Here is a 15,269-nt window from a genome sequence, read left to right on the forward strand (position 1 = left end):
TCAGTGCCCAAGCCATGCATATGATGATCGAAATGATCATGCAGAGCCCATAGCTCTGATCAGATGAGTGAATATCACTTGAGGTTCTGGTAAACCATACTGAGTGACTGACAACCAGGTCACTAGGGGCCCAGTGCCCATTTCCCGCAATGGCTCTACATGGCTAGCCCTTGGCTAGATAAATGCTTGTTTATATTCATCGAACTTGAGTTCGGTCCTGCATTAATGCTCTTTGAGTCATTCAATGCAGAGGGTCGATTAGATCCAATCGACAAAGCTTGCACTACACACCAGGGTTGTCATGACTAGTGATTTAGCGCAATGTGACCAGTGCCCAGTACCACTGCCGAACCTGACTAATAAGTCACAGCTTCACAGCTGATACTAACACCTTTGCCAATTCTGACTAATGAGTCAGCCCTGTGTGACCAGTGCCCAGTACCACTGCCGAACCTGACTAATGAGTCACAGCTTCACAGCTGATACCAGCACCTTTGCCAAATCTGACTAATTAGTCAGTACCATGCACAAGTAAGCAATGCTATCAATGTGTATCATATGCCAATTATCCAAAGATGAGGCATTCAACATGCTTACTTAACAGTTGCGAGCATAATAATGATCATGCACAAACACAGAGACTCAAGCTCTGACCAATCTCATATTCTACATTCATGGCATGCCCTAATCACATGTTTCTCGTGCATCACATGCATCACACTTAACCATCCAGCATGCCTCAACAATAATCATATGCAAATGGGCAAGATTGCCAAGCATTCATTATGCTATCAATGTTTACATTTAAACATTCAACATGCATCAATCATAACCATGCATGTCACATATGGGGTGCAGTTTTCTTACCTTGGGTCCAAGCACAGGTTACCAACAAATGAGCCACAAGCACGATCCTGATCCAAGCCTCTAGTGTAAACCTAGTCACAACCACAAATGGTGATCCAATGAGTTCAAGTTCTAAAACCAACCCTTGAACTAACACTTAGCCTCCAAGACATCAATCCTCACTAATCCGGGTAGTAGGAATGATCCCGAGGCCCAAAACCATGTTTCCGGGGTCAAAACAGGGCAAGGGCTGCGGCCCTAGCACCTTGGGCCGCGGCCCCCAGGGTTCTCTGAGGCTAGGGCCGCGGCGCCCAGCAAGGCCAAATCCTGGCACCTGCTTCTTCGAGCAAGGGCCGCGGCGCCCAAGAACAGGGCCGCGGCCCAACTTCGGGGCAGCCATTTTTCCTTCGTTTTAACCTTTTAAAACCTCCCAAAAACATGTCTAAACATTCCCAAATCATTAAATCAAAGTTCCCAAACTCCCCAATGGTCCAAAACCACCAAAACCCGAGGTTCAAACAACCTAAAAGCTCAACGATTCACAAAGCTCAATTCAAGCTTAAAAACTTTTAAAAAACTTAAAACTTAAACTTGAATTACCTCCGATTGAGTTGTTTCCAACTAAATCCTCCGGCTAATAAGCTTCTAATTCTCCTTAGGATTGCTATGCCTCGATCCTCGCTTGATTCCGAGTCCTAGAACTCAAGATACCTTCGAAAATGCGATCGGGAACGAAAAGGGAACTTTTGGGAGAGAGAACGTTCAGAACGTTCTTTTTATTTTCTTAAAAGGTTACTTCAAGCTTAAGTAGCTTCCAATAAAACCTAATGCTCGGGGTCCCGAAAACACCCCCCGGGGACATTATAGTCAAAACTTCCAGAACTTCCCCCTGGTCTTACTAACTCCCAATTTATCACCAAATGTTAATTCCCATTACCCAATAACCCGGTAATGCTATAAATACCCCTTGACTTACTCCAAGTCAAGCTTAAATCCCGTTGTGACTTTCCCACTAGCTTACCTCCTAGGATCGTCTTGTGCTGGGTAACCCTGGCATAACCAGATAATAACAAAGCACCACGCCCATTTCACATATATGCCAAAAATGCCCGAAATGGCCAAAATATGAAAATCACCAAATCAATCACAAATGGGTTCACATGCATATTTAATACACCTAAACATGCATATTATCATTAAATAGCATAATAAAGCAATTATGGCCCTCCCGGCCTCCTAATCAAGGTCCTAAACCTTATTAGGAAATTTGGGGCATTACAGTATGCCGTTGGTGCTAGCAGCTCAATTGGCAGGGTCACATTCACACAACTCAGTCTTATTCCAAAGTAATTGTGATGTGGCGATCCAAGCATTGGCCAACCAGAATCCAATTGAAGTAACAATCTTGGAAGATATAAGGAAGATATTCCTTCCCCTATGCTTGGGTATACATCATTGGGAGCTCTCAGAAATTGATAGTGAGGCTAACTATTTGGCTCACAACTTGGCTAAGTATGCTCTCCACTATGGCATTGAAGGGGAGATTGACTGGAGGTCTTGTGGTAACATTGTCCTCAACAACTACAAAGCTTGGTATACGCCTTAAGTCCACTCTTGTCTTGATGGTCGGAAGGGTTGGCCTAGTTCATTGTTATTGTTATTGTTCTGTTGTTATATCTAGTTTCCTAGTTCTAATTCTAGTTCTTGGTTTCATCTATTAGTGGTGTTGCTTGGTGTCTTACTTGGTCTATGTTGTTCGTCTTTGGTTTGCTGCTGCATTTGCAGAGTTTGTTTGTTCCCTTTTGTTGTTTGTTGTTAGGCAACTACCTCTAGTCGACGTGTTTTGTTTTAGCCTTGTAAGAGCAGCTCCAATAGATATTCTACTCCATCATTTAAAATAGCTCTCCAGAACACATATTTTTCTATTTTACCTCTAAGTTTTACATTATATCATACATCAACTTCTCTATATATTTCTCTACATCATTTAAATATTATATCTTTAAACATATTTTATTAATTAAAGTAAAATAAAATAATTGAAAAATAAAAAATAAAAAATAAATATATACTAAATGGGAGAGAGAAAGCTTATAAAGAAAAATAATAATAATAAAATATTATATAAATGATATGTAAATGTAGATATAGATTAATTAGACTTTGTGCATAGCTATTATAAATATATGTATAAATGAGCTGATGAAAGATGTTTTTGTGAGTTTTAGCTAAATATTATAGAAAAAGTGTATTACAAAATAAATCACCAAAACATATTTTTTTTTTATAATTTACCTCAAATTTTTACATTATACCATACAACAATTTCTTTATTTTTTCTCTACATCATTTAAATATTATATATATTTTTAAATATTTTATTCATTTTAAGAAATAAAATAATTAAATATAATAGTATCACACTCATATATATATATATATATATACAAAAGCTTATAAAAAAATAAAAAAATATTTATAGCTTGATGAATAGTGTTTCACTACATATAAACAAATACTATTCATTTAGGTCAAAAAATATAAGTTTACATTACCTATTGGAAGATTATTTAACCATTTTTTCTCTATATTATAAAGAATTAGATATTTTACCTCCTCCATTAGGAGTGCTCTATCTCCGTTGTTTTGTAATTCCCGATTTTGGGAGCTCTTCTTCTGTTTGTTCGATTATCTATCATCATTGGCATAAGAATAAAGTCAGAAATGCTGGAATGTTAGGTCATTTGCCTTTATTTTTTTAATGGATTTTGAAGACAAAATCATATCCCTATGAATGTATGTTCATGTTCATGTAATATAAATAACAAAGATTTGGGTTGGAAAAATTAATAATAATAATAATATGTAATAGTAGTTTACTTCATACTTCTCGTATTCTTTTTATTTCATTACCACCATTATGATTATGTTTTTGTTTTAGTAAATGTTTGTTCAATTACATGTTTAAATTAGGTGTAATGTTGTCATTTGTATTGAAATTCCCATTTGATTAAATTTTTAGAATATTTTTCAAAACTAAAATGGTTGATCCTAAATCAGAATTTGTATCATTTTTAAAACACGATAAAATATTTTATCATTTTTCATACAAAAAATGTGGATTTTAGATTTGAATGATATATACATGAGTATTAGATGCTACGAATAATATAAAACAAGGAATATAATGATACATCATTAATATTTTTAAACAGAATTATATCACTCATATCACATGTGTAATTTATAATTTTTGTGTACTCAATATTTACTCATCTGCTAATAATTAATTGCCTTAGTCAATTTTGGGCTATTACAGTGCCATATTATTAAAATGAAAGATTTTGAAAAGTTGCTTTTTGGAAAACGGAGGACGATGAAAGTTGTAAATTGTGTTCGAAAAGGAGTTATTGTCTAAAGGGAATATACTCATTTGTTACCTTATGTTTTTGCAAAATATCATTTTGGTACCCTCTGTTTTCAATAATGCTCATATAGTACCCTGTATTTTAAAATCGTACATATTTGGTACCCTAAACTCAAATTTGATAGATAAAATTTTGTCAGTATGATCAAACTGTCATCAGTTATATGTAATTATGTAATTAAATTTAAATTTGTAACTTACATAATTGACAACAGTTTGATTAAATTACGATTTTAAAATACAGGATACCATATGAGTATTATTGAAAACAGAGGGTACCAAAATGATATTTTACAAAAACACAAGGTAACAAGTGAGTATATTCCCTTGTCTAAATATATACTGTTTCTTTCATAATTGAATTTTTTTTATTAAATTTACTAATATTTGATCAGATAAATGTGATTAGATTCTTTCATTTCAATAAATAAGTGGTTTGGTGCGGTGGAGGTGCAATAACTTTGTAACTATGGGATAACCTAAAGCAAAAATTGTATATATTTATATGTATAGATTTGTACCCCAAATGGTAGCATTGTTGGTCCCCACGTGGTAATGATTATGGTGTTACTGTCCCCCTCTTTGTGGCGAGGTTCGATACTCTTTCCCCAAAAAATATACTTGTATGTTCACCACTTGTATATCCTACGGTGGGCTGTGTCGGGTTAGAGTTTATAAATAAGTTTAGAATTATAATCATTTACTACACATAATATATAACATGTAATTATATAATAATAATAATAAATAAGCCTTTTTAGTCCTATTCAATCTTACCACTTATATGGAATAACTAGGGGAATAAGAATAATTAAGGCAGCTTAAAAATTATGAATTTGTTTGAAAGAATGTTTTCGTGTAAATCATTTTAATATGTATGTGTTATAGCGGGCTGTGTCAAATTGAGTTTACAAATAGATTATAGGGATTATAAACATGTTCTGAGCTACAATCTTATACACAAATTTGATATTTTGTGTTTTCAATAATATTTATTTTGTATCATGTAATTTGAAATCATAAATATTTGGTACACTGGGCTCAAATTTAATCGATAAAATTTTGTCAATATGATCAAACTATCATTAATTATATGTGTTTTAAATTCAAATTTAATTACTTAATTACTTAATTACATATAATTAATGACAGTTTAGTCATATTGAGAAAATTTTATCGATCAAATTAGGGTCCAGGGTACCAAATATGTACGATTTCAAGTTACATGGTACCAAATAAACATTATTAAAAACTTAAGGTACAAGTTCATATTTTGACAAAACAGAAAGTGTCAAATGAGTATCTACGCTATATGTAACATGTAATGAAATCAAAATAAATAGATAAATAAGCCTTTAGTCCTATTTTTACCGCTTGTACTAAATAAATAACCAGCAGAATAATTAAGGCAGCTTAAAAAAATTATAAATTTATTTTAAAGAATGTTTTTGTGTAAATTGATATTCTATTCCTTTCTATTTGATTTGCACTACGTTTTAAATGATTTTTAATACTTTAAATCTAAAATAATTTTGTTAGTTGAGTCCTACTACACTACAAGAAAAATAATTTTTAGAGGCGGAAATATTACCCGCGGACTAACTCCAACGATATTTACCATCACAACCTGAATGTGGTATATCTTCTCAAAGTCCACCTCCTTGGTCGATGCCACAACAACAACAACAACAACATGTGTATCCACCTCAACAGAATTATCCAAACACGTACGGACGTTCCTCCCAGTCCCCTCCTTTATATTACCCCGACGTCGCTACCTGATCTCAGACGTCACATCCTAGGCGTCGTGACTTCGGGGATTCATCGCAGCAGCAGCATCCACAGCAGATGTATGGTCAATTTGTGAGTCCGTCGCAGCAGCAGAGGTATGGTCAGTTTGAAAGTTTTTTGCATCAGTCTCCCTCGCCGCGACCACATGCTCGACAATTTAGATCATCTTCGCAGCATCACTCTACACAAGCACCACAGTTTGCTTCACCACCGTTGCCGCGCCCTAATACTAGTGATCAAGATATTGATCTTAATGAGTATTTTACATCAAGTTGGCCTGATCAAAACAATAATAATTAGATTATGTTTTTTAATTATATTAAGACAATTGAAATTTTATTATGTTTATGTTATAATTACTTTATATGTAATTAAAATGAGACAATTTGTATTTTCTTATGTTAATTTTATGATTAATTACAATGTTAGTTTTGTTTGATGAATATTAATTGTGTTATTAATTATAATATATGTTAAATATTATTATTTTTAAATAAGTATTATATGTATATTTATTAAGAAATAAAATAAAATTAATTGTTTTATTTTAATATTAGTATTTTAATACCGGCGGAACCCACCGGTAATAAACCGGTCAAAACGGGGTCAGCGTTGCACATCATCGGCGGACTCCCGCCTCTATTAATCTGCCGGTAATAGTGCAATACCGGCGGGTGGTGTCACTCGGTCAGTAATGGTGATAATACCGACCGTTTATTAATGGCGGGACTTTACTGGCGGATACACCATGTATTACCGGCAGGATCCTCCGCCGGTAATAGTGATTTTTGTTGTTGTGCTATTACAGTAATAGTACCACGCACTACATTTTTTTACACTCTAATTCGCCATTAAAAATGAATAATTTATGATTACAAAATGTTATTACAATTTGTCGTAATTAAAAAGTTTATGATTAAAAAATTTAATCACAAAATATATAATTCATATGGCTAGTGGGAGAGCCAAAACTTCCATCTACGAGAGGCATTGTTAGAGAAAATATCCCACATAGAAAGTATGTACATTCAATAATACATAAAGCATGAATTACTTCACTCATCATTGGAACCTCATGCTTCTTGTCATGGTATTATGAGCCAAATCCAAAACCGGTTCAAAATGAGTGTCAAAAGAGACACGTGTGGTTCAGGGATAGTGACTAAAAAATAGTCAAATAGCCACTTGTGATCGAGCCGTCCAAGATTGGTGAGAAAAAATAGTCACTATTTTGAGGGGATGTTGGAGAGAATATCCCACATGGAAAGTGTGTGACTACATTCAACAATACATAAGAACATAGATTACTCTACTCATCACCAATTGTTTTTAAGATGGAACCCTATACTTCTTACCATGCACCATATTCTACTTCTAAACTCATATTCCACATTCTTATAAAGAGCATAATCACAGGGCCAGTATCTTCTATTTTCAATAATGCTCATATGGTACCCTGTATTTTGAAAACATAGATATTTTGTATCCTAATTGATAATTTTTTTTCAATATAACAAAACTGTCAGCAATTATAAATAATTTGTAACTCGTATGATTGAGAGTAATTTGATTAAGTTGGTAAAATTTTATTAATTAAATTTGAGTTTAGGGTATCAAATATGTACGATTTCAAAATGCAAAATATCAAATAAACATTATTTGTAAATACAGAATACTAAATTGATATTTTGCAAAAACACATATACCAGATTATTACCTTATCTTCTAAGAAAAACAAAATAGTACGATTTTGTAAAAAAAAAAAAAAAGTATGCAAGGAAACACAAATATATTGTTTATGTTGATTAAAGTAATAGTGTATACATATACTGGATAAATCTATATTATATATAAATCACTTAACTCTAAAACAAAACAAGTGGATATAGGCATGGTTTGCCGAAAAAAAAAATAAAGTTGTAGTATATTACGTAAAAGAAACTTGAGTGGAAGAAAGGGGCGAGTAAATAAAAATAAGCACTGAGCCAATTGCTGCCAAGCATGCGTGTGTAAAATTAGTATTTTTATTAAATCTCACAATTATATAACTTATACAAAATATATATATATAGGAGTTCGATTTCATCCTGCTTTGTACGGCTGCGGGATGATTCATACACCCAACATGTGCATATTTTACATATTGCACGGACAAACCAAGACCCTTTAATTGACAAAATTCTGAATTTAATGGACCGCATGGTACTTTTGTACAGATGGTTTATAGGTACATAACCCATCAAGAAATAAAAAACCCCAAAAGAAACTTACTATAGCCGGTTTTGATGACCGGTTTTAATTTAATTGGATTAATTTATAATTGTTACAAGTGTATTATTGACTTTGTCTTCTTCAGTGCTTTTTATATTATTAAAATAGTTTTTTTTGTAGGTTATAAATTAGTGAGACACATGCAAGTAAGTAACATAAAACAGTAATACACATTGACTTCCTTGTTTTTAACACATTAGTTAAACTACGATTCGCGTTAATTATATTGATTTCTTTAAAATACAAATCGTGATTTTTTGTGATTTTACCAAATTTATTTTTGGTCATATAGGTTTAAGGCTATTAATTGGACTTTTTAGAACTAGTGTGACAAATTCATTAAACGTGTTTTGACTCATTTATATTTGATATTGAAATCATTTTTATTGAATGATTGTTAATTAAAATGTTTAGTGTTTTTATGAATTTATACTTATTGAACCTTGTCCAAAAGTTCATGAATGCAATGTGTTTCTTAGAAGTTTACAAAACTTTTATATTATAAGAATTTAGTGATTAAAATTAAAAATTTTAAATAATACAACATAATGCAAGATCGTGAAAAAGAGAATAATTATCTAGTAGACAAGTTTATACTAATAAAGTTGTCCTAGTTACTTATGTAATAGAGTTTCACTTAGGTGGTAATAAAGGGATTGGTTGGTCTGCTTAATTAAGTCTGTTGGTGAACCAAAAAGGTCGATCGCAAGTTGACGTAACTATGATGCCAGTGCACTTGATTAAATATTTGGTGAAATGAGTAGTTGACCTTCAAAGATATCACATATGCTAAGTGCTTCACTTGTCACCGTATAGTCTTCGTCGTCATGCCGAGTATAAATCACATCCTCATACAGCACATATAGTCCCACCTCATTCACGACGTATACCTTACCATTTATGTACCGAATATTTGAAATTCCTTTATTGTACACACTATTTCTCAGGACCGACAATTTCTAATATTTCATCGGGGTTAATGTAATGCCCTGAAATCCCTAATGCAGTTTAATGGCTAGATTAGTAGGCTGGGAGAGCCATAATTGTTTAATTATGCCATTAAATGATAATATGCATGGTATGTGAGTTATATTATAATATGATATTAAATGCATGCATGTGGGTTCACATTTGATTATTAGGATCTTTTGGTAATTTGGCCCGTTGATGGCATATTTGTGTATTTTGGTGCATAATGTGGTTTATGGATAAGATCCCATTATTATGGAGATATATTCGAGCTATTTGGCATGAGACGATCTTATATTGTAAATTAGCGGTTTTGTCACAACATGATCATTTATTGGGATATTGAGTAATGAGAATGTTATTTGATGATAAATTGGGAGTTATTGAGATCAGGAGGAAATTCTGGAAGTTTTGACTATTATGTTCCCGGGGGTGTTTTTGGGACCCCGAGCACTAGGTTTTATTTGAGGTTATTTAAGCTTGAAGTAGCTCGTCAGATAGAACCGTACGTTTAAAACACTTTTCTCTCATCCTGTTAGTTCTTTTTACCGTTTGAGGCAATTTCGAAGAAATCTTGAGTTCTAGGAGTCGGAATCAAGCGAGGATCAAGGCATAATGATCCTAGGAAAGATTAGAAGCTCCTTGACCCAAGGATTTAACGAGAAACAACCCAATCAAAGGTAATATAAGTTTTAAGTCTTGAGTTTTTAGAGTTTCTAAGCATTGAATTGGATTTTTGAATTGTTAAGTTTTTGATTCATTTGAGCCTCGGGATTTAATGATTTTGGATCATTGGGATGTTTGTGAGCTTTGATTTTTGGATTTGGAAGTGTTTAGGTATGTTTTTGGAAGGTTTAGGATGGGAGAAATTGAGTTTATGGCAGGTCCTCAGGTGGGGGCCGCGACCTTGTTCTTGGGCGCCACAGCCTAAGCTTGAAGAAGCTGGTGGAGGCATTTGGGCATGCTGGGCGCCGCGGCACTGGGTAGTGGGCGCTGCGGCCCTTGCTCCTGGTGTGGCTGGAGGCCGCGGCTCAAGGTGCTAGGGTCGCGGCTCAGGAAGGGTTTCGAGGCCATTTGAGTGTTTTGACCTCAGGAACTTGGTTTTAGGCCTCGGGATCGTTCCTACTACCGGGATTAGTGGGGTTTGATGTCCCGGAGGCTAGATCTTGGTGTGGGAACCTTTGTTATTCATTTTATTGATGGTGTCCCATATTTGGTTATGACTAGATGACCGCTAAAGGACTTAAAGGTTGATCGTTCTCAAGGGTCGTTCTTTTATTAATTCTTGCTCGAATCAGAGGTAAGAAAACTGCACCCTGTATATATGACATGCGTGGTTGTGTTGAGGCATGTTGGTTATAGAATGTGGACATTGATTGCATATTAAATGCTTAGCAGATCTTGCTTACTTGTGTATGGCACTGATTAGTCAGGGACGACACTGGTCGCATATTACAGACTTGAGAGTCAGAAACGGCATAAGCATCCTGAACGCAGGGCTGATAAAAGATTAGATCTAATCGATATCAACGTTGAATGACTCTAGGAGCATTAATGCTGGACCGACCCTAAGGTTGATGAAACTTATAAGGGTTTGACTAGTCTAGGACTAGTTACTCAGAGTCAGGGCCAAAGGCCTAGGTGACTGCTTGTCACATGGCTAGGGAGCGGAACCCCATGGTTATGACTCTATGGTCATGAGGTAGGTTATGTTGGTGACTGGTTCATCAAGCACTTATCCTGTTTAAGCTAGTGAAAGATTCACTTATTTATAAACCCTGGTGACCTTATCGTCACATGGCTAATGGGAACAAAACCCATCTTAGTGACTTTTGCGACTGTCACTCATCTGTTTTGGACTGAAAGTCCTGAATGATTATTATGATCATTGTTGATATTATATTCATGCAATATTATGTTTTCTTGCTGGGCTTTGGCTCATGGGTGCTATGTGGTGCAGGTAAAGGAAAAGAAAAGCTCACCCAGCCTTGAGTGGAGAGCTTAGGTGATGTTGTGTACATATGTGGCCGCTTAACCACCACGACCAAGGAGTTCTTAGAGGAACTAGGGGGTTTACCCTATTTTTGCCACTTAGGTCGGCGAGTTGTAAATTTAAACAGTAATGACCATTTTGAATTGTACATAACTTGTAAACGTTTTGATGGGCCCATGAATAGTTTTATGTTTTAAATAAAATATTTCTTTTCCTTTTTGATTGATTTCCACCTTAGCCTGTTAATAATACCTAGAATCACGTTTTTAACCAAAGAACTCGGGTAGTGAGTTAAATTCACGGTTCACCGATCACCGTAATGATCTTGGGGTATCCAGGGCGTTACAACTTGGTATCAGAGCGTGCCAAGGTTAGGGTTCTTGTAGATTGGATGGGCATGTACACTCATCACTGAAGTCAAGCTCGACTCATGGTTTGGTAACTATTTATGTAGTTATTTGTATAACTGCTTAAATATATTATAAATGCTTTACCTGTATGCATGAGACACCATGTTAAACCTGTGCCCTGAATATTGCATCTTCAGCAACCGTGTGCTAAATAGTACTAAAATTGTTGGCGGATACTTATTAGTATTGTTGATTGTGAATTATTATGTGATACATGCTAAGTGCTAAATGCTATAATCATGTATCTATTGTATATTTGTATGACTGTGGAATATGATAATTGTCTATTTATTCTTGGACCGTAAGGTGGCAAGATGTTTAGTTATTACTACCTGACTGGCCGTATTGATCATTGTTTCAACAAGGTATAAGCTATTAAGAATGAATCCAGGGCAGACAAATATGTCAGCTGGCCAGAGTGATCAAGGCCAGAATAATAACAATCAGGGTCAAGAGAATGACCAATGACAGATTCCACAGCCAGCTCCTGTAAACTGGCAGCAGATAATTAGCAGTTTGCACGCTACATGGTTGAGACAGGGAGAGGAACTTCGTCTCCTGAGACAACAACAAGCACCTGCAGTGGCCAGTATATTAGAGGCACCTCATGTGTCGGTGCCAGCAGCTGGGTAGCTGCCTGAGGTTGGTAATAAATGGGAGCCTCTCTATGAAAGGTTCAGGAGGCAACAACCTTCAGTTTTTTAGGGCACTGCAGATCTTGCCAAGGTAGAGCAGTGGATGAGTATGATTACCACCATCCTGGATTTCATGAGGGTGAATGGTAATGAGAGGGTGGCTTGTGCCACTTATATGTTTTGGGAGGATGCTCGAATCTGGTGGGAGGTTATTACCCAGACCAGAAATGTTAATGCCCTGAGTTGGGAAGAGTTTCAGACTCTGTTCAACGAGAAATATTATAATGATGCCATCAGGGCAGCAAAAACTCAGGAATTTATTAGGCTACTTCTGGGAAGTTTGTCAGTCACTGAGTATGCCTTGAAATTTGATCGTTTGGCAAAATTTTCCATGGAGCTGGTGCCCACGGATGGGACCAGAAAAGAGAGATTTCTTCAGGGCTATAGCCCAGATTAGCCCGTGATGTACGTATTACCCTTGTGGCTGGGGTTACTACCTATGCGCAGGTGGTTGAGAAGGCACTCACAGTTGAGAGTGCAGAGAATAAGATGTGGCGAGACAGTGCAGCCAAAAAGAGTTCAGGAGGATAGGTCCTCCATTTGTGGGTTCAAGTAAGGGTGGAGGCCTTAGTGAGCAGAAGAGGAAGGTTCCTGACACCTTCCCAGTTTTAGGTCCTGATAGGCGCCCTTGTGGTGTTTCAATGGGTCGTCCAGGTGGTAATGAAGCCTGAAAGTCTTATCCCGAATGCCCTAGATGCAAGAGGCATCATTTGGGAGAGTGTAGGGCAAGGGCCTACTTCTCATGTGGAGCAGTGAGTCATCTTAGGCAGGATTGCCCTAAGATTAGAAAGGAAGAGCCCAGGAAATTGTAATCATTCCCAAATGATTCTTGCATTGAATAATGCACATCATTGTCATGCTCCATGAATTCATTCCCTGATTCTATGTATCGTGCTACTCCTTGGCTGCTAGTAGTTGCCCCTCTTCCCCATCCCAATCGTGCACCCCGATTGGGGCATGTGCGGCTGTTATGGCCTAGCTCGCCGCATTGTCCACATACTATTTGTCTATAGCTTGTTCCATCTGATGGAATATATGGCCCGACATCCCTGCGTGGTCCTGTGTTCCCTTGACCCTTTATTCTCACCCGAATAGGGTCCTGTATTATGTTTGGGTTGTCCCGATAGGTACGTGTTCCATGGGCATTATTTGCGTCTCCGTGGATCTTGAAACCTTCCTTGAAAATTGTTGTGAGTTGAACAATTTTGTTCTTTGCAGTTTGAAAGTAGATTGGTGATTTTGAGGCATAAAAGTTCATCATTGTTGCATTTGAATTGAGTGCGCCAAATCTTGACATCTCACATTGCACTGTGTGTTCATCTGTTGCTTGAGTTTCCTCTGTATTCTCATCTTCGAATTTTGCATGAATGCTTCACCGCTTCAGGAGAAGTGAATTTGGAATTATTCTCACACAACAAGACTTCATAACAGCCCATATGTGCCTGCATGGGTAGCCATTGGTCTCATAGAATAAGCAACTACATGTAAAATGGTCGGTTCTTAAGGTACGAGTGACCCTATATCTTGTTTGACCGTCTCGAAAGTTTCCCACCCCAAATATAGTGCAATTAAGGTGGTCTTCGTGGCTACTAATGAAATATCCATTCTTCTTTTTGATCTGTTCGACCACTTTGTCATACATAGCTCTCGTGTAAAATTTCACACTCGGATCGTAGTAGGTCCGCAGTGCATCCGATTGGGGTGGGATTTGGGGGAGTGTGTGCTTGCTGAGGTAGTCATTTTCACTCTCAGTGTGACGCAACTTAGTAACTCCAATGTCAATTGCTGTAACAAACTCGGGTAAACTGTTTCTCTTTAAGAGAAATCTCTTCAAACAAAAGTTCATAGACTCACACCTTTGTGTTGTCCTCATTCCAGCCACAAATTGACCATGGAGGAAGGTTTCTGCCCACGTGTGCCTTTTGTTGTATTGGAGTTGGCACCACTCGTTACTTTCCATTTCAAAATTCTTTAGCAATTCTTTCCATTTTCTTTCAAAGATTTCTTCGGTGTAGTAAGTGTACATTAAATGAACAAAACCTTTTGTAAACTCTGGACCATTGCCATTTCTAGAAGCATTTATGCTTAGATTCCAAGCACATAAACGATGTGATGATTTTGGCATAACCTCTTTTATTGCCTCCCGCATGGCATTATCCCTTCTGTGACTACAACCAAGGGTCTTTTTTGATGGTGACATTGTAGGAATACTCGTAACATCCAAGTGTAAGAAGGAATTTTCTCATCGATCAGCAGGGCAAACCCAAAAATGCAAGTGGAGAAGTGGTGATTCACTCCCATTAAGATCGCAAGCGGCTTGTTGTAGGTGTTTGTCATGTACGTTGCGTCAAAAGCTATGACATCTCTGAAAGCCATGTAGTTTCTTCTTGCGGGTCCATTAGGCCAAAAAACATTGGCAAGTCTATTTTTTGTGTCTGCCTGGTGGTACACAAAAAAATTTGGATCTCGTGCTGATAAACAATCGAGGAATCCTAATGCGCCTTCGACATCTATTTCTAGTTTTTCTTCTCGAGCTACACTGGTGATGCGTGTCGTATGCCGTATCAAATTTAAATATATATATTTTCACTTACACTAGCTACTTCAGTATAGCGGTAAATAAGGGTCGAACCCACGAGGACTACGATCAAATTATTATTCAAAATAATACTAGATTGAAATTAAAAAGGGGTTTTAGTTTTAATAGCTAAAAACATAAAATAAAATAAATATCAACAATTGAATAACTAAGGAAATAAGGATATTAAAGAAATAGTTAAGAATTATTCTCTACCTTCAACAATCAATTTATCAACAATGATAAATAATATTCCCCATTCCCAATCAAACTATTAACCCCGCAGATA

At 36.2% G+C, this 15,269-nt stretch overlaps 1 protein-coding gene across 1 annotated transcript; it reads right to left on the reverse strand.

Moving 5' to 3' along the window:
* Nucleotides 1–13,774: 13,774 nt before the first annotated feature.
* Nucleotides 13,775–14,602, reverse strand: LOC133780067 (protein FAR-RED ELONGATED HYPOCOTYL 3-like). Its single transcript, XM_062219947.1, has one exon. The coding sequence runs from the start codon at nt 14,600–14,602 to the stop codon at nt 13,775–13,777; it is 828 nt and encodes a 275-aa protein (XP_062075931.1).
* Between the last annotated feature and the right edge of the window lie 667 nt (nt 14,603–15,269).

The sequence above is a fragment of the Humulus lupulus genome, chromosome 5 (assembly GCF_963169125.1).
Source record: "Humulus lupulus chromosome 5, drHumLupu1.1, whole genome shotgun sequence".
Lineage (NCBI taxonomy): Eukaryota > Viridiplantae > Streptophyta > Magnoliopsida > Rosales > Cannabaceae > Humulus > Humulus lupulus.

What these genes read in the sequence shown, in the direction of transcription:
- LOC133780067 (XM_062219947.1), bottom strand. Translation starts at nt 14,602, where the DNA reads ATGTCACCATCAAAAAAGACCCTTGGTTGTAGTCACAGAAGGGATAAT.